Source organism: Patagioenas fasciata, chromosome 21 (assembly GCF_037038585.1).
Source record: "Patagioenas fasciata isolate bPatFas1 chromosome 21, bPatFas1.hap1, whole genome shotgun sequence".
NCBI lineage: Eukaryota > Metazoa > Chordata > Aves > Columbiformes > Columbidae > Patagioenas > Patagioenas fasciata.
Genome location: NC_092540.1, coordinates 1,525,652 through 1,549,075, shown reverse-complemented (window position 1 = coordinate 1,549,075; position 23,424 = coordinate 1,525,652). Strand labels below are relative to the sequence as shown.

The 23,424-nt window shown below is 54.7% G+C and overlaps 4 protein-coding genes across 11 annotated transcripts; 3 read left to right on the top strand and 1 right to left on the bottom strand.

Annotated features, from left to right (window-relative positions):
* The first annotated feature begins 507 nt into the window (after nt 1-507).
* Nucleotides 508-4,539, top strand: LOC136110786 (tetraspanin-18-like). Its single transcript, XM_065854432.2, has 7 exons — nt 508-647; nt 1,340-1,534; nt 2,399-2,473; nt 2,723-2,821; nt 3,024-3,203; nt 3,408-3,491; nt 3,922-4,539. Exons 1-7 carry the CDS (start codon nt 591-593, stop codon nt 3,967-3,969), a joined length of 738 nt encoding a protein of 245 aa, XP_065710504.1. The 5' UTR covers nt 508-590; the 3' UTR covers nt 3,970-4,539.
* UBE2T (ubiquitin conjugating enzyme E2 T) lies at nt 4,144-7,750 on the bottom strand. 4 transcript variants are annotated; one of them, XM_071817890.1, is made up of 8 exons: nt 7,687-7,722; nt 7,169-7,228; nt 6,958-7,078; nt 6,541-6,610; nt 5,935-6,040; nt 5,377-5,475; nt 4,750-4,833; nt 4,144-4,498 (listed from the first exon to the last, which is right to left on the bottom strand). In XM_071817890.1, the coding sequence occupies exons 3-8, from the start codon at nt 7,064-7,066 to the stop codon at nt 4,373-4,375; spliced, it is 594 nt and encodes a 197-aa protein (XP_071673991.1). In that variant the 5' UTR covers nt 7,067-7,078; nt 7,169-7,228; nt 7,687-7,722; the 3' UTR covers nt 4,144-4,372. The 4 variants fall into 4 exon arrangements, with proteins under 4 accessions (XP_071673991.1, XP_071673992.1, XP_071673993.1 ...); XM_071817891.1 differs by having other exon boundaries at nt 7,671-7,688; XM_071817892.1 differs by lacking the exon at nt 7,169-7,228 and having other exon boundaries at nt 7,671-7,750.
* Nucleotides 7,751-7,946: 196 nt separating this feature from the next.
* LOC136110783 (cryptochrome-1-like) lies at nt 7,947-16,379 on the top strand. 2 transcript variants are annotated; one of them, XM_065854430.2, is made up of 11 exons: nt 7,947-8,163; nt 9,873-10,310; nt 10,639-10,755; nt 11,625-11,772; nt 12,343-12,483; nt 13,321-13,491; nt 13,608-13,748; nt 14,271-14,422; nt 14,927-15,024; nt 15,436-15,546; nt 16,000-16,379. In XM_065854430.2, exons 2-11 carry the CDS (start codon nt 9,898-9,900, stop codon nt 16,083-16,085), a joined length of 1,578 nt encoding a protein of 525 aa, XP_065710502.1. In that variant the 5' UTR covers nt 7,947-8,163; nt 9,873-9,897; the 3' UTR covers nt 16,086-16,379. The 2 variants fall into 2 exon arrangements, with proteins under 2 accessions (XP_065710502.1, XP_071673990.1); XM_071817889.1 differs by lacking the exon at nt 16,000-16,379 and having other exon boundaries at nt 15,436-15,659.
* A 249-nt stretch (nt 16,380-16,628) lies between these two features.
* Nucleotides 16,629-22,279, top strand: LRIF1 (ligand dependent nuclear receptor interacting factor 1). 4 transcript variants are annotated; one of them, XM_065854712.2, is made up of 4 exons: nt 16,629-16,902; nt 17,584-19,060; nt 19,991-20,269; nt 20,791-22,279. In XM_065854712.2, exons 2-4 carry the CDS (start codon nt 17,597-17,599, stop codon nt 21,244-21,246), a joined length of 2,199 nt encoding a protein of 732 aa, XP_065710784.1. In that variant the 5' UTR covers nt 16,629-16,902; nt 17,584-17,596; the 3' UTR covers nt 21,247-22,279. The 4 variants fall into 4 exon arrangements, with proteins under 4 accessions (XP_065710784.1, XP_065710782.1, XP_065710783.1 ...); XM_065854710.2 differs by having other exon boundaries at nt 16,631-16,778; XM_065854711.2 differs by having other exon boundaries at nt 16,756-16,902; nt 17,592-19,060.
* The last annotated feature ends 1,145 nt before the right edge of the window (nt 22,280-23,424 follow it).

Genomic DNA, 23,424 nt, shown 5'->3' with positions numbered 1-23,424 from the left:
CCCCCGCGGGGCGGAGGCCGGGCCTGCGCCGCCATTAGGCCTGTGGTTACAGCGGCACCGCAGCCCCGTTGCCATGGCAGCGCGGCCTAGAGAGGCCCATTTGTGTCCGCCTGTCCCCGTGTCCGTCTGTCCCTCCACCCCCAATGGCCGCTAGCCACCCCGGCACTGCGGGTCCCCACTGAAACCCACCAAGGGCAGCCCCGGGGAGCAAATGTCCGCAGCAATAATTGATACCTGAGGTCGCCCCGGCCTGTTGGGGCAGCTCGTCTTTCCCCGCCCGGAGGTTTAATTACCTGCGCTAACGAAGGTTTAATTACCTGGAGACTCCCCAGCACAACGGTGGCTCCTGTTCCCCATCAATCATTGATGTCCTCCAGGGAAGGGCTTTCTCGGGGGCTGCTGGGCTGGGAATTTCCAACCTGCCTGGGCTGAGAAGGGAGGACGCGGCTTTTTGGGGAGGTTTGGGGGGATTTGGGGGAGGTTTGGGGGGATTTGGGGGCTGCCGGGGGTCCAGGTCGGGTCCAGCTGGCAGTGGCCAGGGCTCCGCTCTCCCCTCTGCAGGGACAAGCGCTGCCGTGCCCTGTGTCCCCATGGGTGTCCTGAGCTGCATGAAGTACCTGATGTTCATCTTCAACGTCCTGGTGTTTGTGAGTCCCCCGGGGCCCGGCGGGGTGGGGGGACCGGGACCGGGACCGGGGCTGCGACATCTCCGGCTGGCCCGCGGGTGGGTGACACCGGTCCAAGGGAGGGGACCTCACCGGGGTCACAGCGTCCCCAGTCCTCGTGTCGGGATCCATTACCTTGCCGATATAACAGACCCAGGCAGGATCTCTAAGCAAAGCCTATTTTATTAACAATTTTGCGAGCCTGGGTGTTCTACCTGAAGGTGGGCACACGGAAAAGGGCAAAAAGCCCCCACTTATATCCCCCCCACATCCTGGATGTGAATTCCCTGCCCTGTTCCCCACTGGTTGGTACTGCAGGGTTTACAGACCACGCGATGCCTGCCTCAGTTTACCTGTGTCATTCATCTAATTCTAACAACCCCCTCCCATTAATAATGTATTTAAAATGTGGATTCCTGGCTCTTTGGTTATCTTTCCCATTACCTTAACTTTTTAAATACAGCAATCAGTTTGCATTCCGGGATTAGTCCAAAGAGAGTTTGTTTTACATTAAGGATTCATAGTCTTATGTCTCCCAGTCCTTCCCCCCCGAGCTGGGGTCAGGCGAAGGTCCCCAGTTCTGTAAAAGCAACATTCCTCTTCCAACGGCTCCGTACACCCGTGGGGTGTTTGGGGCCGGTCCCTGCGCCCCATAACCGCGACGTGTCCCGCAGGCGGGGGGGACGTGCCTGGTGTCCGTGGGGCTCTGGGTGGCCCTGGACCCGGCTGGTTTCCAGGACATCGTGGCCACCAAGGCCGTGCTGAGCGCGGGCGCGTACCTGCTGCTGGCCGTGGGCATCGCCCTGGCGCTGCTGGGCTTCCTGGGCTGCTGCGGGGCGCTGCGCCGGAGCCGCCCGCTGCTGCTGGGGGTGAGTGCGGGGACGGGGGCGCTGGGGGATGCAGGACACCAGGGGCTGCGGGGAGCCGGGGATGGGAGCGCTGGGGGATGTGGGGTGCTGAGGGGTGTAGGAGACAGGAATGGGGGTGCTGGGGGATGTAGGAGACAGGAATGGGGGTGCGGGGGGTGTAGGAGACAGGAATGGGGGTGCTGGGGGATGCGGGGTGCTGCGGGGTGTAGGAGCCAGGAATGGGGGTGCTGGGGAATGGGGGTGCTGGGGGGTGTAGGAGACAGGAATGGGGGTGCTGGGGGATGTAGGAGGCAGGAATGGGGGTGCTGGGGGATGGGGGTGCTGGGGGATGGGGGTGCTGGGGCTGTAGGAGACAGGAATGGGGGTGCTGGGGGATGCGGGACATCAGGGGCTGCAGGGAGCTGGGGATGGGGGTGCTGGGGGATGCCGCGTGTCCCCGGAGGAGCCCAGAGTTTCCCCTCCTGGCCCCATCAGATCTCAACCCCCCCAATCCAGTCCCTGCCTTGTGAATCTTCCCATCTCGAGCCCAGCGGGTTTCATAAAGCCACCAAGCGGGGTCACCTCTCTCTGGAGCCACTGCCTTGTTCCATGTGGCATTTCTGAGCTTTCCCCCCAATTGCCAGGGCTGGAAACCCCCTTCTGAGCACCGACACCCCCATTTCTTTGGCATCCCTGGACCCCAGCACCTGGCGCTTGATTTCAACCCTCCTCCTCACAGCCATGGTGCTCAGAGATGTGGCGTCTGTCCCCAGGAGCTGCACATGTGTCCCCCAGTCACAGGGACACGGGGCAGGGGGGGATCCCCAAGCGAGCTGCCTGCAGGGCCGGGCTGGTCTCTGACTCCTCCATCCCGCTGCCTTCCAGTTCTTCATCCTGGTGAGCCTGGTCTTCCTCACGCAGCTCGTCGGGGCCGTTCTCTTCCTGGTGCACTGGAAACAGGTACTGTCCCTGCACCCTGACGTGGCCACCCCCGTCCTCCCTCCATCACACCCTGGGTCACGGCCCCGAACCCCTGGGGGACTGCAAACAGTGCAGGGACGGCCTTTCTCACCTCCTCTTCACCACCAGCACCGATGCAAGCCTGAACCTGGGTGGGTGGGTTCCACGGGTCCCTTTGGCGATGCTCTGGCACGAGGGGCTCAGGGTGGGTGCGTAGCCCCCACAGCTCCCCCAGCCCCGATCCCACAGGTCCAGCCGGAGCGATTCCTGTCCGAGCTGCGGAGGAGCTACCATGGGGATGAGGGCGCCGAGGTCTTCTCCACCGCCTGGAACACCCTCATGGTCACGGTGAGCAGCAACTGGTGGCTGCGGGGGGTGTGGGGCACCCATGGGACCTGCTGAGGGTGACCCCAAACGCAGGCGAGGGACTCATGGACCCCAGAGAGACACCGAGCTCTATGCCGGGCTGTTCCCCCTCCATCCATCACCTCCCCAAATGACGTCCTCCCCGTTCTGCCATCACATTGATGGTGTTTCCCTTCTGTTCCAGTTCTCGTGTTGTGGCGTTTTAGGCCCTGAAGACTTTGGGAACGGCTCCCGCTTCCAGGAGCTGCACCCGGGGACGCCGTGGCCGCGGGCGTGCTGCGCCAGGGCCGGGCTGCTGCAGGCGGGCGAGCTGCGCGGCTGGGAGCAGTGCCGGGAGCGCAGCCCCGGCTACATCCACGAGCAGGTGGGACACGGGCCCGCTGCGTCCCTGCTCTGTCCCCAGACTCGTGGGAAGTCTGGGGTGCTGCCCCACACCTGGTTCAGCACCCCAGTGACTCCCCAAGTCCCCATCTTGTCCTGTCCCCCCACACCCCCTGATCTCACCCTCAGTGCTCCCTGCAGCCGTGGGGAGTGTGTGTGAGCCTCTCTGTCACCTCTGTCCCCCTAGGGCTGCTTCTCCGCCTTCGGCAGGACCCTGCAGAACTACATCTCCATCCCGGGGACCTGCAGCTTGGCCGTGCTGGGCATCGAGGTGCTGAGTGGGGCCGGAGGGGACAGCGCGGGCAGGGGTCACTGCGCATGGGCTCTCTTATTGCCAGGAGGGTGCTCTGTGGGCGAAGGGACCACCTGTGGGCTCAGGGGGGACACTCCCAAGCCCCTGCCTGTCACAATGACACCCCGAACGCAGGTGCAAAGTCAGCGTCCTGCTGCAGATGGGTCGGGTTTAAGGACTGGGGAGGGCTCATTTTGCTCCCCCGGGCCGCAGAGGGGATGTGCAACAGGCTCTCTGCAGCGTAGGGAGGTCGGGGTGTCCCCTGTGCAGCACAGGGACAGCAGCGTGTGGCCCCACAGGGACACAGCGGCTGCAGGATGAGGCTCCTTCAGCCCTTGGTCTCCCCAGTCCCAGGGAGCGGGCACAACAACGTGTGGGCGCAGGGTCACCCGCTCCCCTGTCCTTGCAGATCTTCGCCATGTTCTTCGCCTTCTGCCTTTATTACAACTTCGACTGAGCAGGATGAAGCGCAGCAGGGACAACGAGGGCTTTGGGAACAGCGGCAAACAGCGGCTGTCGCTCAGGTTCTGCTCTTGGTTTGTTCTGAGGGAGGGAGGTAACACAGAAACAGAAGCACTTGGTGCTGTTGCCATTTCTCTGAGTGAAAGCAGGAGATCAGAAGCTGAACCAGTACTTCCAATTTTGCCTTTATTTGGAATATTCTGAAAAGTCCACATAACAAAATATACATTAAAGCTTTATTTCTATATGTATAATGGAACTTTTCAGGAAAAAAACACCTAGGAAATAGAAAACCAAAGCCTGCTACAGCTACATATTAGTTAAAATAATTAGATATACCTGTGTAAAGAGAAAAGGACAATGAAAGCAAAGGCGACAGCCACAAGAACCAAAACCGCTCAGGACTCCAGGCGAGATTTCTTCTCCTCCTTGCTGATCTTGCTCCCTTTTCTTTTCTGCGCATTAGATTCACCGGTGGTACTTGTTTCTCTTTGGTTTATTTTCTCTTCCAAAGGCTTGCAAGCCTGTGATCACACAAATAAAAGTAACAGCTGTGAATAATTGAGCTTTGCAGCCCGTAGCACAGCTGTGCAGCCACCTCAGGACACCCTGCGCCCCTTAATTATCCTGCTAGGAGTTTTAAGAAAGAAGAACAACAGGAGAGCAGGACAATGATTGTGCCCACAAGTGCCTCATATGTGTGTGAGCCAGGTTGTGTAAAGGTCCCTTCACCCTGAGCCCTTTTAACGACCCTCACAATTAACTCCCTTCTCACCCCGGGCTGCGGGCTGGCGTGCTTCTGAGTCCACTCCCGGGCGTTCCGCAGGAACAGCTGCTTGTTGTACTTGTACTCAGAGGACTGAATGTAATGAGCAAGACAGATTTGATTGAATACAAACATCACACTGAGAAGCTGGGACTAAGGTCTGGCTTTAGGACTCCTAGAACCAGATCAGAACCACTACAGGCATGTGGTGTGAATCACAAAGTCATTTGGGTTGGAAAAGCCCCTCAAGATCAGAGTCCACCCGTTCCCCACCCCCGGCACTGCCCCATGTCCTGAGAACCTCGTGTCCGTCTGTCCAACCCTCCAGGGATGGTGACTCCAGCACTGCCCTGGGCAGCCTGTTCCAATGCCCCACAGCCCTTTGGGGAAGAAACTGTTCCCAGTTGTTCCCTCGCAGGCTTGTAGACCTTTGCCATCTCTTTTCTGCTTCTGGCATAAACCCTGCACCGCACGTCCCAGCTGCTTCAGGGAAACACCATCAGGCCCTCAGGCCTGATCCAGATTAAGCTGGTGTGTTAATCCAGAGTGAGTGAAGTGGAATCCCAGCCTAAATCTAACACACGGTTCCTTCCCAGCCTGTGCCTGTGCCCACAAGAGGAATCGGGGCTCACGTACAATGTCGGCCATGAGAGGGTCGTCGGGGTTGGGCTCGGCCATCAGCAGCTGGATGGAGCTCAGCAGCGTGGAGATGTTCAGGGAGGGTCTCCACGCGCCCTTTGAGGGAACGGGGTGAGAAAAACCATTAGGTAGAAAGAAACCTGCCCAGAGAAACCTCGGGACTTGCAGCATTTCCACCCAAACTGCCCACGAGCTGCCTCAGGACCTGCAGCACTTAATCCCCCACGGAAAACACCAGATTCGTTATCAACACAAAACTGTGGCTGCTCCTGACCATGGGCTGCATCCCACATGTCTCTGCCAGGTCGGGCTTGGGCACCCGTCTGCACAGACCACCTAACGCCTTCCGACTCCAGCCCTTAAAACCCTGGACACTCACACGGAATGAGAAGCTCACGTTCTAGTCTCTAAACAAAGGAGATGCTGCTCAAACACTTTACTCCTGTGTAAATAAGTCAGTAGCCAACAGACATTCAATAAGGCTTTTACAAGGAACAGATAAGGAGTTCATTATCCCCTCGGCTCGCTTACCCAGCCCAAGCAGCGCTCTCTTACCTTCGGGGGTAACTTGAGAACATCCAGACAAATCCTTCCAGCAGAGTCGATGTTGGGATGATAGATCGGGGTCAGAAAGCGGATCTTCGGGGGCTCAAACGGGTACCTTTAAGGGATAAGTGTTAAAAACCCACAAAATCTATGTTTGTGCATCAGTTGTTTCATGACCCAAGCAATGGTGTCATTTCCCCCTCCCCACGGATTTCTGGGGCGGCTGCGCTGTCTCCAGCGCTTTTGGCTGTGTCTGACTCTCGCTTTCCCAAGCTGCTTCCCACAAAGCAGCAAACGCGACAGGAACCTTTCTGCTCACAAATGAGCCCCTTTCCCGGGAGCTTTGAGTCAATATGATAAGGTAGAGGTCTCATTGTAACACCTTTAGGTTGTTAATCACACATCTTGGGATGCCCAATGGGAAATAAGAATATCAGGCAGTGGAAATAACAATGACATTCCATAAATGAAGGGTCTCACCTGATAAACCACGTTCTTTGTTGGAAGGCAAAAGGAAAGAGCAAAGTGGGAGCACGTATATCAAATATATCAGTTAACTTATATTTGAAGGAAGCACTACAGCAGCTACTTAACTAGATGTTGTTGCCCCCTTACCTTTCTGGAACAAGTATTTCCAGATTGAATATTCCCTTCTCATATGGTGTGTCTGCGCCTCCTAAAATTTCTTTAAAAGCGAGATTAAAACATAAGCATCACATTGAAAATCCCTGGGGTCCGTGCAGCTGTCTCCACACACCCCACAGTTACAGAACCCTAACACCGCTCAGATCCAGGAATAAAAACCCGTCATCTCATCTCAGACCAGTTCCACCCCACCACAAGCAAGACCACAGGCAGACTGAGCCATTGGCCAGGCTGTGCTGAAAGAAAAACAAGAAAACAACCCCTCATTTTCCTAAAATTTCACACTTTCATACAACTTCTAAAGCACACAGCACCCAGAGAACCCGGACCCAGCAGCACGCTCCGCTGCAGCCCTCACTGATCAAAGTCCCCCCGAGGAGCTCGTACGCGCTCGCAGGTTGTCCAGCTGGTTTTGGCTTTGCCAGCAGGTGATTCCGGGCGGCGGCTCCGTGGACAGAAGGGCGAGTTCCCTCTTGAGCCGCGATGCTCTCTGCATGGCACCGGAACCCTGAGAGAACAGATCGGATTACTGGCAAAATTAACTTTTCAAAAACAGCGCTTAAAATTGAAGGATTTTTCTTGGCTAAGGAGAAAAAACCTGGGTCCCAAGTTGTTATCCTGATGTAATAACTGGAGTCTCAGGAGCGTGTTCCTGGAGCTGCTCTCGCATCCAGCGGGAGGAGAAACAAATCACAGGATCGTTTGGGTTGAAAAGCCCCTCAGGATCATGGAGCCCAACCATAACCCACCCCTGGCACTGCCCCATGTCCTGAGAACCTCATGTCCGTCTGTCCAGCCCTCCAGGGATGGTGACTCCAGCACTGCCCTGGGCAGCCTGTTCCAATGCCCCACAGCCCTTTGGGGAAGAAATTGTTCCCACATCCAACCTTCAACCTCACCTGGTGCAACTTGAGGCCGTTTCCTCTGCTCCTGGCGCTTGTTCCTGGGGAGCAGAGCCCGACCCCCCCTGGCTCCAAGCTCCTTTCAGGCAGTTCAGAAGGTCTCCCCTCAACTCCTGCTCTCCAGGCTGAACCCCCCTGCTCCTCCCGGACTAATTACCCCCCTCTTGCTCTAATTACCCCCCGTCTCGCTCTAATTACCCCCCGGTTCTCTCACACGGCGGCAGCGGCGCGGGCTCCAGCTGGCGCGCGGCGGGGGCGGGACTTCCTCTGTCGCCTAGCAACGAGGGCGGACGCCTCGGGGTCAGCCGCGCAACACCGGCGCTGATTGGGTACTTCCTAGCCCCGCCCCCTCAGCGGCGGCTGTTCGAATTGGAAGTGGAGGAGCGCTGCTATTGGATGAACCCTGAAGGCGGGAGCGCAAGCCCCGCCCCTCAATAAAATCCCGCGGTGTGGGCGTGGCTTGCGGAGTCGCGGGCGCTGACGGGCCGCTGGGGAAAAGGGGCCTGGGGGGCCCGAGGCCGCCCCGCCGCTATTGGACACCCCGGGCAGAGCCGGCCCCAAACCGCTTCCCCGCTGCCGGCCGGCCCTTGCACAACCGCGACGGCCCGGCCCCTCCTCCTCGGCCGGCGTTGTGTAACAGGGCACCGCGGGGCGAGGGAGCAGCCGAGCGCCGGGCCCGCTGCGCCCCCAGGTAAAAGCGGGGCGCGGGTGCCGGGAGCTGCTTGACGGGGCTACAAAGCCCTGGGTTCGGGGTGGCCCTGCAGACTGGGAGGGGCCACAGGGCTTGGGATGTCCTCGGGGGCTTTGGGGAGTCTCGGAGCCCCAGTTCCAGGCTGGCTGTGCAGGTCCTGGGCTCCTGCTGTGGGACGATGGGGCTCTTCCAGCACCCTGTGTGGTTTGTTACCCAAAATTGCCAGCTGGGTTCTCCCCCGCGCAGCGGGAGAGCGGCCTTGTTGTTCCTGTTCTCCTGGGACAGGCGGGCAGGCGGTGCCCGAGGTGGGGTGTGGGCAGAGCACCCACACACCCCGAAACCCGCTCGGCTGGGGGTGCAGAGCACCCACACACCCCCCACAGCCCGAAACCCCACTCGGTGCTGCCCGCAGGTTTGCAGGGTTTGCTTTTTGGGGGGTCATGATGTGCTGTGTCACCTCCCGGCAGCACTGGGTTTGTCTCGGTGATGCCAACAAGTGTTTTTGGGAACGGGGTGAGTCAGATCAGCTTTATGGGGCTGCTGAAGTTGCGGTTGAGCGGGGACAAGGGGCCGAGTCACCTATTGCAGCTGCCGGGGAGGGGGCGAGCGGAGCAGTTTGGCTGGAAGAACTGGGCTGGATTAGAGATTAATTGTGTGGTTCTTTGCTAATCCCTCAGCTCGTGATGCTTCTCCAGGCAGTGATGCTCAGATCAGAAGCCTTTGTGGTCCCAGCTGGGAAGGGGTGCTGAGCTTCCCCCGTTCTGCATGGGAGGGAGTGTGGTGGGGACACGTCGCTGGGTTTGGGACAAACGGACTCCGTCTGGGGCTGAGTCCGTCACCCGCCAGCAGAGCAAACAGCAGCTCTGGGGATCAGCCCCTGCCCGTGCTCAACTGGAGCTGTTCACGGAATAATGAATCTGTGCTGATCCACATCAGCCCCAGCTTAGAAAAGCAGCGGTTTTGCACAGTTATCACACCCAGCCCTGTTTTGGGGACAGGAGCGTTCCTCTCCTGGTGCTTAGAAGCACCCCGAGGCCTCCTAGGGCTGGGAAAGATGGATAAAAACTGTGCCAACCGGATGAATTGAGATCTCACATTCCTGAATCGGTGTCGGCCGGGCTGTGCTTTGCTTTCCCTTGTTTCACCTTGAAGCTTTAACAGCCTTATTAGTGGGGAGCCACGCTGTGTCCTTCAGAGCTCTCCTGCTGAAACCCAGAAGGGCTTTTCACTGCCCGAGCGGGGGTTTTATGAAGTCTCAGCTGAGCTGAGGGCTCCTGCAGAGCTGTTCTCCCCGTGGCCCATTGTGTGTGAACGGGCAGAGCTCCCCAGATCATCTTCTCGCTGTTGGTGTATGGAGGGTTTGCTGACGGCCGCGTTTGCGGGGTTATAAAGATGTTTGTGCAGTAAATGGAGCTCTGGCAGCTCTGTCTGTTTGATTCCTTCCTTCTGGGGAGCACCACTGGGATGTAATTGAATTTAGGGATTTAATTGAAGGACCCATTGGGGGAGAAGCCGTTCTCTGTGGAGCAGCGTGTGATACAGCTGCTGGATGGTGGGACGTGGCTGAGAGAAGCGGTTTGGTCCTATTGCCGCTTTTCTCTCTCGCAAAAACTTATCAAAAAGCAGAAGAGATTTGCGGTAAAAAGCTGAGAGCCATTTGGAGCTCAGATTCTAATTGTTAATTGACTTTGTGTATCCCCGAATCCAAGGGTTCCCTTCCCCGGAACGGCCAGGATGCCGCACCGCACCATTCATCTCTTCCGCAAGGGACTTCGGCTCCATGACAACCCGACGCTGCTGGCGGCTCTGGAGTCCTCGGAGACCATCTACCCCGTCTACGTCCTGGACCGGCGGTTCCTCACGTCCGCCATGCACATCGGGGCCCTGCGCTGGCATTTCCTGCTGCAGTCCCTGGAGGATCTCCACAAAAACTTGTCCCACCTGGGCTCTCGCCTGCTGGTTATTCAAGGGGAGTACGAGTGTGTTCTCAGGGATCACGTCCAGAAGTGGAATATCACGCAAGTCACCCTGGACGCGGAGATGGAGCCGTTTTACAAGGAGATGGAGGCCAATATACGGCGCCTGGGAGCAGAGCTGGGGTTTGAGGTGCTTTCTCGGGTGGGCCACAGCCTCTACGACACCAAACGGTAGGTTTAGTGTGGATTTAGCAGCGTCAGGGAGAAAACACCAAGTATTTCTGTCTTTCTGGATCCTAATGTGTTCTGGGCTGCCCAGTTGAAGCCATCGCTGGGGTCCCGGTCCCACTTTTGTTGTCTCAGGTCCGGGGAAGCTGCTCTTGGGGTGGATGGACGTTCATCCAGGGAGATTTTACTTGTGAAAATCTGTAATTTCCCTGTTCAGCTGCACGAACCGGGGCTGTTCCAGCCTATGCTGTCACCTCCCGATCCACTGGCAGCTCCGGCCTCCTCCTTGGTTTGTATTATGGTGAAAAATGATCTTGTTTGTTTGTCTTAGGATTTTGGACCTGAATGGTGGGAATCCCCCGTTAACGTACAAGAGGTTCCTTCACATTCTGTCCCTTCTGGGTGACCCCGAGGTGCCCGTGCGGAACCTCACGGCTGAGGACTTCCAGTGAGTAACCCCCAGCCAGCGGGAAGCTGCAGGTTCTTTTTCTTGTTTATTTGCACTTTTTAAATGAACGATGATGAGAGAGAAGTGGTTCGAGTGCTTCCCAGCGGGCCTGTGTTATGTCAGTGCCCTGGGAGCTGCCCTGGCCCCATTCTGTAAGTGTCTGCAACGGAGCTGAGCTCGTTGTTCTCCAGGTAAGTAGGAAGGTCTCTGTTGATATCAGTTCATTCGTGGGTTTTGGGAGGTCTGCAGACCACCAACACCTCCTCCAGCCTCCTCTGTGTTTTACAGGGGGGAAAAACCCAAACCCCTTGGTTAGGAAGCAGCTGGGGAGGTGCCTGGGGAGCTGATCCACCCCCTTCCTACCAAACCTCTCCCCAGAGCCTCAGGGGCTGGTGCCTTTGGAGGCAGCACCAGTGCCCCCTAATGACATTTGTAGTCTGGGGAGGTTCTTGGTGTGGCTGAGGCTGGGGGGGCGATGCCTCCGAGCCCTGCGGAGCGGGGAGGGACATCTGAGCCGGGGGGGCTGCAGCCACCTGCTCTGAGCGCTGTAGTTTGGTGCGTCTGTTAGTTCAGGCCAGAATTACCTGGAGCGACAGCAGGACGAGTTCTTTGTTAGAATCACACTATCACAGAGTAGTTTGGGTTGGAAGGACCTTCAAAGCTCGTCCAGTCTGACCCCTGCCATGAGCAGGGGCATCTTCACCCAGCTCAGGTCACCCAGAGCCGGGGTTTCTGGCCGTCTTTTCATCTCCCTGTGCTCTGGCTGTGCCATGGCGCTGGAGCTCTTGGTGTGTGCGGTGGTGTGGGGTGATCTTCCCCCCTCTCCCGGCTCCGCTCCCCTCTTTGTAAGAGGCTCCTCTTCCCCTTAGGAGATGTATGTCCCCCGAGCCAGGCCTGGCTGAGCGCTACCGGGTGCCCGTCCCCGCAGATTTGGAGATCCCCCCGCACAGCCTCTCTCCCTGGAGAGGAGGGGAGACCGAAGGGCTGCAGCGCCTGGAGCAACACTTGACCGACCAGGTCAGCCTTGATTTCACGTGGGTGATGCTGGTGGCTGCAGGTGGGCTGAGGCTGGTGTCCCCATCGCTCCCGTTATGGGTGGTTGTGTCTGGACCTCGAGAAGCTGCTCGGCCGTGGAGCCCTGGTCCAGTTGTAGCTGAGTTTTTCCCCGCCGGGGCTCAGCTCTTGGCAGTCCGGCCTTGCCTTGCTGCTGGCTGCTTGTAAGCAGATGTTTTCCTGCTCTCAATTTTGTGAAGTGCACAAGATCTTCAGCGTGGTGCTGTTGGACTGAGCGAGCTGTTCCTGTGTTCCAGAACCACCCGGGGCTCTGGGGAGAGCAGAGCTTCACCCACGGGTGGGACGTGGCCTTGACCTTGGGCTTGGAGGAATCTGTGTGTTCAGAGATCTGGGAGGAGGGTGACTCGGGGGCTTGAGATGCCCTTGACCTTGATGGTGGCACCTGTGGGTGGTGGGAGCATTTTCCAGGCGTGGTATTGAACAGAATCACAAGAGTTGATTTTTCTCCCGTTTCAGGAGCTGGACATGTGTCACCTCGTACTGCCTGAACCTGGGTTTCTGTTTTCATTTTAGGGCTGGGTGGCAAATTTTACTAAGCCGAGAACAATCCCAAATTCGCTGCTTCCAAGCACCACAGGCCTGAGCCCGTATTTCAGTATGGGCTGTCTGTCCGTTCGCACCTTTTTTCATAGGCTGTCAAACATTTACGCTCAGGTAAGAAAATCAGTGATCATAGTTAAGAAAACGCAGCACTCCCACGTTCCTGGCATGTGAGGCTTGGATTTAATGCTTGGATCATCTTGATAGACACCTGGTGCATCGAAAATTGCTATTTTGCTAATGTCTTCTCTCAGTGTCCTATGAAGTGGCTTTATATGCTGTGTATCACCTGTAAATGTACGTGGCTTTTCCCAGTTAAGTTTCAGAAATACGATTGTCACAGGACAGGGAGCAGTGAGACCTGGAGCAGCACGAGGCCCAGGAAAACCCTCCTACGATTTGAAAAGTTCAAGAGATCTGCCTGATGTTTATGTGAAGTTTTTGGTCAGTTTAGCCTGCTTAAGCAGTTTTGGTTTTACAAATCATCTGTTTTCATCTTAAATGAGTTTTAAGTACAGCATAAGCCAAAGCCAACTTTTGAAAACTTGTCTGAGTCTTAAGAAAAAATACAGTTGAAAACAACCCAAGAAAACCAAGGTCTCCCTGAACCTCCTTCTTAAGAGCATCTCTTGAGACATGGCCAAGCCTCCTGAGTTCAGCTGTTAGTATGTTAATAAACGCGTGTTTGATTTAAGAAATCCCAGTGTGACACCACTTTGGAAGGTAGATGGAGAATGTCCGAGGTAACAGTGAGGTCTAACAGAGCTCAGCTTTGCTTTTGGGCTTGTAGCATTGCTTCAGATCTTTGATTTCTTTGGCTTTCGTGGTAAAGTGCAATGAAGCCCGTAGCATCGTTAGATTAATCTCTATTTTATGGGCTTGACAGCCACAGAATCGGTGAGACTGCAGAGGTACACAGGAGCTGAAACATCGACCTCGTGTATTTTGCAGGCCAAGCACCACTCGCTGCCCCCGGTGTCACTCCAAGGGCAGCTTCTGTGGAGGGAATTCTTCTACACAGTGGCATCGGCGACACAAAACTTCACCCAAATGGCTGGGAACCCCATCTGCCTTCAGATCCATTGGTACGAGGACGCAGAGAGGCTCCACAAATGGAAAACGGTAACAGGATTCATTGCCACGACCGTCAGGCTTCAGTTTGGGGTTTGTTCCCTGCAGTGCGTAGGAAGGACGCGTCAGGGACCTTTGTGGGGGCTGAGGGTTCATTTCTGCTGCAGGCGCAGACAGGGTTCCCGTGGATCGACGCCATCATGACCCAGCTGCGGCAGGAGGGCTGGATCCATCACCTCGCCCGGCACGCCGTCGCCTGCTTCCTCACGCGGGGGGACCTGTGGATCAGCTGGGAAGAGGGAATGAAGGTTTGTCGTGGTTTAACCCCAGACGGCAACTAAGCCCCACGCAGCCACTCGCTCACCGTCCTCCCTCCCCCAAAGGAGAGAATCAGAAGAGTAAAAGTGACAAAACTCGTGGGTTGAGATAAGACAGTTTAGTTAAAGCAGCTGAAATGTCACCCTCTCTTGCTCAAGTCCGAGCTGTGCTGTGCTGCGCTCGCTGCAGCGGTGCCAGCTCATTCCCATCCCAAGGCCTGATGATTTTTGGATGATGAGGATATTGGGGAGTTGCTCAGTCTGCAGCTGACCTCAAAGCCAGACCTTTGCCTTTCGGGTTGCTCTGTCCCTGGCTCCTGCTCTGGTTTCTTTGTGGCAAACTGTCACACCAAAGAGCCTTCCCTGAGCCTGCTGTGAGCAGGGCAGCCAGGACCACCCTGTGCTGTGCTTTCCACAGCAACCATCACCATCACAGCCTGTTCCTGTTTATTTTTTGCACCTTAGCCATTTCAAGGGTGTTTCTCTCTTTCTGTTCCCATCCCCGAAGCGCAGGTGTTTGAAGAGCTGCTCTTGGACGCTGACTACAGCATCAACGCGGGGAACTGGATGTGGCTGTCGGCCAGCGCGTTCTTCCACCACTACACACGCATCTTCTGCCCCGTCCGCTTTGGGAAGCGCACGGACCCCGAGGGCCACTACATCAGGTGGGGTGATGCTCTGTGAGCGCTTCCCCGGCTCCAACTCAGCCTCTTTGAAACGCACATCCCTGTGAAATGGGTCAGAGCAACCATTTTATTTAATGCATAAAGAAACTGAGGTACAGAGAAGCAAAGAGGCACAGACCGACTCCTCTTTCTAAAGGAGTTGAGTATAACTTCCCACAGCTCCTCCTGCTCCACTCTGTGCTGTGTTTCTTGGTTTCGTGGGCAATCTGATTAATTTTGGATGCATAGGTTTTATTTTTCACTCTGAAGTAACATTTAAATCGATCCATTTTTCCTATCCTGTGAAGTTACCTTTGGGAAGGTATTGCCTTATAGTTCAGAACATAAAACCAGTTATTTTGTGCAAAAGGATCAGAACTCTCCCATGGATTATAGCATCAATCCGATCATCGAGAATTAACGTGGCATAGGTTGGTTTACACTTCTCTTAAATCTACGAGTGTCTCCAGGATTATAAAACCCCACATTACTCCTGTCTTGTAGGAAATACTTGCCTGTCCTAAAGAACTTTCCCACCAAGTACATCTACGAGCCCTGGACAGCATCTGAAGAGGAGCAGAGGCAAGCGGGGTGTATCATAGGTAATTAATTTGGATATCTTGCTCAGGATTTTGCTGCTGCGTTACATTTCCAACACAAGTCATGCATTTATCTTCTGAAAACAGATCAATCCAGCAGTCTGCTGTCTGTCATTTCTCCTTTAAAGATTTTTATTGGGGTCTAATCTCAGGGTACTTATTTTTGCCTCAATTTCATGACCTAAAACTGTTGGATCACTCTAACCTGCTGCCTTTGCATTTATCTGTCTGGGTGGCTTGGCTGCCTTTAGTATCTGCTCTAGCGCATCTTTGAGGTCTCTTATAGAAACAGGCCCTTCTGAAGAGTGGCTTGCGTGGTCTGTCATAGACACCACTCATTTTAGGAAAAGCATTTTCCCTGGTGCAGCGTCCTTGATTACTTGTGCAGAGGCTCCTGTGTCCGTGTCACCCCAGGTCGCGATTACCCCTTCCCAATGGTGAACCACAAGGAAGCCAGCGACCGCAACCTGCAGCTGATGCGGCGGGTGCGGGAGGAGCAGCGCGGGACGGCCCAGCTCACCAGAGGTACGAGGAGCTGCGCTGGGGCTGTCGCCAGCGTTGGGGGCTGCTTTTGGGTTGGATTCCAGGACTCTGTTCCTCTAATTACCAACACCGCAGGCTGAGGGGAGTCTGAAGTGTTCCGGCCTCAGTCGCTGCAACCGGATGAGTTAATCGTTCCAATCCTGTGCATACTGATGTATCCAGGCGGTTGCACATTGGTATCTTCCAGTATAACCAATTTATGGGGACAGTTCTTCCAGAAACCCTGCAATGCAGGGGGGGAAGCGCTGCAATTGCTGCTGGGGACGCGGAAACTCTGAGGACCAGAGTCCCCTTCCAGCGTTGTCCTCGCTGCCAGGACACAGAAGCATTTTCTGGCGGGTTCTGCGCTTTCTCCGCTGCTGCCACCGCGGGTCGGTCGCGCTCAAGTCAGGGAAAGACTCACAAACTTTAATTCTTCCTCCTTTTTCACTGTAGATGATGCAGACGACCCGATGGAAATGAAGCGTGACTGCTCTGAAGAAAACACAGCGAGAGAAAAGGTGGCGAGGATGACGGAATAAACCGAGACCCCCGTCAGGAAACAGCAGCTGGGAGCGGAAGGTGGAGAAGGGGGAGGCAGAGGCAGCTGAACGGGACAAAGCGCTGAACCAACCCCGGCAAGGGCTGGATCCCGAATGGACGTTGTTAGTGCCGAGGTTTCGGGTGGCGTTGCCTGTGTGTGGCGGCTCCTGAGCCGTTTGTCGCGGCCGCCGGGTGAACTGGAGCGGGGCCGGGGGCTGACGGGACACGGCGCTGCGGGATTGCCCGAATCCGCCCGATTTTCATGCAGCTGTATAAATCGGTTTAGTGATAAACACGAGTCTTTCCCACGTCAGTTGAGGAACGTGTGCGCGCTCACGCGTTTGCAGGCGAGTGTCAAGAGCTCCATTTGCGGGCCCTTCCCGCCTCGGGAAGCAGCTCCTCAGCGCATCCACCTCCTTCCGGGAGGCGCCGGAAGCGCCGCCACCGCTTGCCGCGCCATTGGCGGCCGCCGGGGCAGAGGTGACCGCTGATTGGTGACGCGCCGCTGGGGAGGCGGGGCAGAGGGCAGGCGGAAGTGACGTCCGCGCCCCACCCAACAGCCCCGCCCTGCGCGGCCATTGTCGCCGCCGCTCCCGGTCCCGGCGGGGCAGTCTCGGCGCACCCGTCATGTCCAGCAGCCCCCTGCGGGCCCCGAGGAGCCGAGACGAGCGGCCGGGCAGCGCCCCGCAGTTGTGAGTACCGGGCCTGGGGGGCGGCGCGGGCCGGCCCGGCGCTCGCCCCCTCCCGGTGTCGGGCTGAGGTGGCGTCGCCGCCGCTGTTCGCTCGGGAGCGCCCGAGCAGGGATGGAGCCGCCAGGTACAGTGGGGTGAGGGGGCGGGCACGACCCCGCCAGCTGCCCCGCCGCGGGCGGGGGGTCCCGGCGCTGAGGGGTGGCGGGGGGAGCGGCCGCGGGACGAGGCCGGGGGGGCGGGTGAGCCCCGGTTCCCCCCCGGGCCGCCCCCTCCCGGCTCTTCACACCCCGGGTACGCTGTGCGATAGCTCGTAGAGTCACAGATGGTTTGGGGTGGAGGGACCTCCCCAGCTCCCCCAGTGCCACCCCTGCCATGAGCAGGGACATCTTTACCAGCTCAGGTTGCTCAGAGCCCCGTCCAGCCTGGCCTGGGGTGTCTCCAGGGATGGTTCATCCACCATCTCTCTGGGCAGCCCCTTCCAGTGTTTCACCTCACCTGGCACAACGGTGGCTCCTTCGCTGTCTGAGGTCTGTGTTTGTGTGAGGCCGGTGAGATCACAGTGAGGTTCTGGTTCTGCGTGTGCCCAAGGCAGCCGAGAATTCGAGCAGAGGAAGAGGGGGGTGAGATATGGGGATTTAACATCTCTCTGTAGTGGAACACACTTTAGGTGAACTTGCTAATTCAATTACATCATAAACATACAGCTCTCGACCAATGAAGTTTTCGAGGCCGCCTGAGCCTCCGTGCTCACTCGTGCTGTCTTTCACTTTAGTTTTTCTTTTTCTTTTCTCTGTATTTTGTTAAGCATCGCAGGCTGTATGTACCAAGTAGTTCAGACGACGGGACCAGATGGAAAAAACCTTCTGAAGTTACTTCCGATTTCTAAATCTTCTAGCAGCTTTGTGCCCATAGTTCAGTCTTCAGCCATGCAAAATAATTCCAAGGCGAATATTTCCAGTCCGGTCCATCTTACTTTTAAGACACAGCTCGTCAATACTACTGCGCCTCCGTCTGTCCAGATATCTGTTTTTCAGTCTCCTAATCCTGGAAGGATAATTCTCACAAGGACGATAGACAAACAGGAAGGTGTTAGGGCAGATTCTGACAAAGAAACCCCCAAACCAGCCACTGACGCCCCGAGCGTTTCTGTGGATGGGTTGTCCTTGCAGGACGTCGCTGTCACAAGTTCGTCCCACCAGAGCAGCACTACATTCATGGTGGTGAACACTAAGAGCCCTCCCGGTTCTGCGGCGGTTCCAGTGCTGCCCTCCGGCCACCACCTCCAGATCCCGGCGGACGCTGAAGTGATATCTGTCCCGGCTTCGTCCTTACCCCCCGCCATCCAGCAGAAAATACTCGCGGCTGCAGCGACAGGAGGAGCCGAGAGTACAAAAATGCCGACGGTTATTTATGTGTCACCGGTGAACACGGTGAAAACGGTGCTTCCCAAGCATTTGCAAACCCTTTGCCCAAAACCTGCCGGTGAAGTTTCAAAAAACTTAATAATGACAGCTGCACAAAAGGGAAGTAGTTCTGAGACGGTATCGGACGGCGCGCAGGGCGAGCGGACTCCCATGAAGTGGGTTGTGCAGGAGAGTCCGCAGATCTCGGCGCCGTGTCTCATTCCCGTGAAGTCATCGAATAACGTGGCTTCCAAGATCTTGAAGACCTTGTCGGACATGAAGAACGTGGACGCCAACTCTGCAAATATCTTACCGCTGTGTTCCAGCGGTCCCGGTGGCAGCCAAACAAAACTCGTGCCTATCAAAGAGAACGCTCTGGTCATGTACAAAGGGAAGGTCTATTTGTTGACCAAGAGAGGCTCTGATGTTCTGTCAGCTCAAGCGGACAAACAAGTGTCATCTTCTCCTGATGCTTCTCAAAAGGAGATGTCCAAGCCACCTGATTCCACTCCAGCCGATAAAATACCCCATGAAACAGTGAATCTGATGTCACCAAAGAGCAAAGGAGTGGTGGTGTCTCCAAAAGATCCCAGAACGGGTACAGACTCAAAAAACTCTTCACCAACCGGCTTAAGAAATGACTTAAAACCTGCACCTGCAGCTCCGGTGGCAGCGAGTGCTGCCCAGCAGAGCTCCCCTGCGAACCAGAGCGGGACTTTCCCCGTCACCGAGAGCGTTTCCAGCGGAGCGGCTGCTGCGGTGGCCCCGGGGCCGCAGGAGAGCCAGGAGAACAGAGAGAAGAGTCGCTCCCCCCACGCAGCGAGTGCTGTTTCACCGCAGCCCGAGCCAGCGTGCGCGCTCCGGGGAGACAGGGAAGAGGTAACGCCATAAACGTGCCCATCGCAGCCTCTGCTAAACTGTTACGTGGTCCTGGTTCTGTCTGAATAAAATGGCTGTTAATAAGTTCCCAAGTTTGTATAACCAGGTATCCCGTCACTGCAAATATTGGTTTAGAGTGTGGTTCTGATCAACAAATGATTTTTTTTTTTCCAATGAGATGCACTATGCAAGTGAGAAAATGTATAAAGAAAAGAAAGAGGCAGGGAAAAGATTACTTGTTTTGGTTTTTTTACTGTTTCCTTCCTTTCTTGCCATGTTGGGGCAGATCTACCTCCTTTGACTCACAGTTTTGTGTCAGGCAGAGGAAACTCTTGAGATCCTTAAGGGCTTTCCCTGTTCAGGCTGGACCTACATGTTCTTTTAACATCAGAACAACAAAAACAGGTTAAAAAGTCCTCAGCCTCCAATTTCACAGGCTGGCCATGGAGGACTATAGATTGTTTGCTATTGCTTAAGAGGCCAGGGTGAATTTGCCTCCAGATAAATAAAATCACTGAAGTGAGCTGATAGTTGCTTGTGTTGACCAGAAATCGCACCTGAATATATTTGTCCAAATTTTAGACATTTAATCATTGCAACAGACTCTTTTTGATTGTTCACTGTCTGATTTTCTGTCCTTTTGTTACTTTGAGAATGTGTGATTCCCTCCTTGCTTCTTTAACTGACACAGCTTACTCGTTGGACTGTGGATTTCCTGGGTGTTCCACAAGTACTCGGAGTTTTAAATAACTAATGAGAACGTCAGACCGATGATCATGTGGATATAATTGCTCAAAATTTGTTACCTGTGTTAAGTGTAACTCTTGGAGAACAGCAGACAAAGCAAATGTCCGTCTGTCTGTTTAGTAACTAGTTGTTAGTTTATGGAGTGAGTGCGATTGACGCCCTCTCACTGTTCCTGTATTTCAGATCCAGTGTGAAAAGGTGGATTCACTGGAAAGCGTTATTCAAGTCAAACACCAAGAGAAGCCGCATTGGAAACAGTACTTGGAATTAAGGAAACAATTTGGTCTCAGTAAGGAGGAGCGAGTGTACCTGAGGAGGATCCCGCTGAGGACGTCCTGCGAGCAGCCAGAGGCGGGAGTTGGGCCCGGTAATGGCTTGAAAAGGAAGAACGATTCGTGCAATTCGTCATCGCTAGATGTGGAAATAACAAATCAGCATCAGGAGTGTGTTGAAGAGGAAAAGGTATCGTGATGTTTTTCGGTGCTGAACTGCGAACGGTGTGTGTGTGTGGTCGGTACGGAGCTGGTGTTGCTTTGCACCCTCCCAGCTCAGGACTCATCAGGCGAGTCAGGAGTTGTTGAGGTCCCTGTGGGAATCGTTCCTAGAGCTGGTTTGTGTAAAGCAAGAACTCTGCGATTTCAGCACAACCTGGAATCACAGGGGCGTTTGGGTTGGAAAAGACCTTTAAGGTCATCGAGTCCAACCATAAGGCAGCCCTGGCATGGCCCCCTGTCCCTGAGAACCTCATCTCTGTCCAACCCTCCAGTGCCCGGGCAGCCTGTTCTTCAGTACCCTCTAAGAACCTGTGTCCCCTTCTCTGGGTTCCACCGGAGGGAATTTGAAGAACAAATGAACTTCCATATAGTAATTTTAAGAAGCTTGCAAGAGGTAACTTGTAATTTGTGCTGAGTGGATTGTGATGATATAGTGTAGAATGATGCTCAGTTTAACAAGTATATTTTGTGTGTTTTTTGACTGGACAGGTAATTGTGGATCCGGAAGAGGATTTGGCCAAGAGAAGAAAAATAAAATCCTCACCACGGTCGGACGGTGAAAGGACAAGGAAAACACCACCCAAATCAGCAAGTTTGGAGAATAGCAGCTCGAGTTGCACTTTACTGGACAGCAGTGTTTCCCCTGCGGTCTTACCGCAGCAAATCACTTCCACAGACTCTGCAACAACGGCTCTGGGGAGGGACCCTGAGCAAGACCCCTACCCGCAGGACAGCGATGTTGCCTACTCCAGCATTCCCGTTCTGGTGTCTTGCGAAGACGATACTTCGGTTCTCGAGGGTTCTTTCAGAAACGATGTTTTCCCTTTGACTCCCCCGGACTTGGATGAAACGATACGGGATGAGAAGATAAAACGACTCAAACAGCTCTTGAGGGAGCGGGAGGCGGCGCTTGAGGAGATGCGCAGGAAAATGCAGCAAAGCTGAAGCACTGAACCTGCTGCTCCAGACCGTGTTCTTCTCCATTTCAGCGTCTTCAAGAAGAAAAAACTTGTTTAAATGAACATGACTGTTTCTGGTGGATAGAAGATCTTAATGAGATTTACAATATGAGTTTATTTAGGAAAGTATAGGTTTCTTCTTAAATACCAGAAATAAAAGACTTGGACCCTCAAGTTGTGCTTCTGGGGCATCCTGTGTATCAAAGACTGAAGAAGGAAGGCTGTTTTGGGAGTGTGTTCTCTGCATTTTGAATTGAGGGCTTTCTGTATTAGTCTTAGCGAATGAACTTTCCCACTTTGGAATTCCACGGCCTCTCTTGGAAACCGAACGTAAATTGCAAACCCCAGTTGTCGCTATTTTTTTTTTCTTTTCCTACCATTTGACAATTTTTGTGAATTCCAGAGGCCTGTCAGTTGTAACAGGTCCATGGTCAGTGTTTAATAAATGCTATTTAAGTCATTTGGAATTAGACTTTAGATTGTGATAATGCAAATATTTATAGGAAACCTCTTCCAGCTGGGAAGGGGAAGCAGCACCAGCCTGTGCTGACAGTTCTGCAGCTCCTGTCCTTCCTGTGGTTATTGTGAGCCTTCATAAGGCCTTTGCCAAGGGTGCGATGTCCACCTGCAGCTGGGGTTGGGTTTGGAGGGAGGCGTATTTTTTCTAAATGGACTTATGTTGAATAATAATTTGTTGAAGCAAAAAACCCAAAAGGCGCGTTTCTTTATCCAAGGTTGGCGTCTTTAATAATTGTTAATGAGTGTCTTTTCCCCTCGTTCGCTCAGTTATTTGAATGTTTCTCCTGCTGTTCTCAGTAGTGCTGCCTCAGTTCGGTGGTGTGGGCGGGAGCGTGCGCTCAGCCTGGCTCTGCCGCTGTGGTTATAGATCCCTGCGCTGTGTTTCCCCAGCGTATCCTGTCGTGTGGATGCTTTTCGCCACCTCCGTTGTCGCTGACTGCGCGGCCCCGCTGCATTTCTGGGTGTTTATTGCTGCCATCAACAACTCTTTGCCAACAGAACCTGTCATTGTTTTTTTTGTGTGTTTATGGTTATGTCCGACATTCCCTGTCGAACTCCATTGCCGCTTTCTGTTCATGGGAGACTTTACTACTACCCTTATTTTCTACATTTTAATCAAATTTTCCCCTGTGATGTTTTTCCCTATCACATGGATGCCTGGTGTATGTGCAGGGTTTTGGTGAAGGCTTTGGAGATGCGTCTTTTGAGGCTGTATCAGCCTCTTTCCCCATTGATATTAAGTGCGACCCCTCAGATCATCGAGTCCAACCACAAACCCACCGGCGCCACGCTGGCCGGTGTAAATCTCATCCAGTGCTCACTGCAAATTGCAGCGGACTTGATTGCTTAATATGAAGAATAATGCACATTGCTTCTGCTTTCTGTCATTTGATGAAGGAATTGTTAGTACAGGGCACACGTCCACAAGCATCACTTAGCACAGAGCCTGGGAAAACCTGCTTGGGAGCCTGAAGTGAACGCCGTGAACCTATTCTATGCGCTCCACCACTAGATTGCAGCAAAACACCTATTTCTGCTGGCCGGGAGAAAAGAGAAAATGGAACAGTGAGCAGCACTGAACACCTCACAACCACCCCAGCAGAAATCTGGGTGAGAAACCCTACAGAAGTGAGCCACAGCAGAGAAAACCGCTGCCTTTGGGGTGCACGCAGCCACGGGGATCCCTCACCCGCTGGCATCCCTGCGTGCAGCATCCTGCGTCCCAGCCCTGTGGCTTTGCCGTGTTACGAGCCAGTCCTGGTGAAACGACCAACGCCTGTTACTGAGTTTGCACAGACATTGGAAACTTGAACCCTGGGCTGTGAATTCTGCAAGGAAAAGGTGACCCAGAAGGAACCGATGAGATGACAAAGACAACGTGGCCCTGGAGCCAAAGGGACTGGCCGGCGGCGGCGCTGTCACCAAACCGCTCCTCTGTGTCCTCTTCGCAGAGCGAAATCGAGAGGACTGTTACACACTGAGCACTCTTGAACTTCAACCCACCGAGTCCTTGAACCAGGATCAACATTTAGAGCTGAGCTTTGGGTTCTTAACTTGGGCATGTGTTGAACTCAAGCTCCAAAGTTCAAGTTCTCCCTTGTGTTCTGTGTGCCCTTGACCCCGCACCGCTGCCTGCAGCCCCTGG

Excerpts from the sequence above, each read along its gene's own strand:
- LOC136110786 (XM_065854432.2), top strand. The coding sequence starts at position 591 with ATGGGTGTCCTGAGCTGCATGAAGTACCTGATGTTCATCTTCAACGTC. Across the intron at positions 3,204-3,407 it reads CCGGCTACATCCACGAGCAG|GGCTGCTTCTCCGCCTTCGG; the intron begins GTGGGACACGGG and ends CTGTCCCCCTAG. Across the intron at positions 3,492-3,921 it reads TGGCCGTGCTGGGCATCGAG|ATCTTCGCCATGTTCTTCGC; the intron begins GTGCTGAGTGGG and ends CTGTCCTTGCAG.
- UBE2T (XM_071817892.1), bottom strand. The coding sequence starts at position 7,066 with ATGCAGAGAGCATCGCGGCTCAAGAGGGAACTCGCCCTTCTGTCCACG. Across the intron at positions 6,611-6,957 it reads GCTGGACAACCTGCGAGCGC|AAATTTTAGGAGGCGCAGAC; the intron begins GTACGAGCTCCT and ends TCGCTTTTAAAG. Across the intron at positions 5,476-5,934 it reads TTCTCAAGTTACCCCCGAAG|GGCGCGTGGAGACCCTCCCT; the intron begins GTAAGAGAGCGC and ends GTTCCCTCAAAG.
- LOC136110783 (XM_071817889.1), top strand. The coding sequence starts at position 9,898 with ATGCCGCACCGCACCATTCATCTCTTCCGCAAGGGACTTCGGCTCCAT. Across the intron at positions 10,311-10,638 it reads AGCCTCTACGACACCAAACG|GATTTTGGACCTGAATGGTG; the intron begins GTAGGTTTAGTG and ends TGTTTGTCTTAG. Across the intron at positions 11,773-12,342 it reads AGCAACACTTGACCGACCAG|GGCTGGGTGGCAAATTTTAC; the intron begins GTCAGCCTTGAT and ends TTTTCATTTTAG.
- LRIF1 (XM_065854710.2), top strand. The coding sequence starts at position 16,714 with ATGTCCAGCAGCCCCCTGCGGGCCCCGAGGAGCCGAGACGAGCGGCCG. Across the intron at positions 16,779-17,583 it reads CCGGGCAGCGCCCCGCAGTT|CATCGCAGGCTGTATGTACC; the intron begins GTGAGTACCGGG and ends TATTTTGTTAAG. Across the intron at positions 19,061-19,990 it reads TCCGGGGAGACAGGGAAGAG|ATCCAGTGTGAAAAGGTGGA; the intron begins GTAACGCCATAA and ends CCTGTATTTCAG.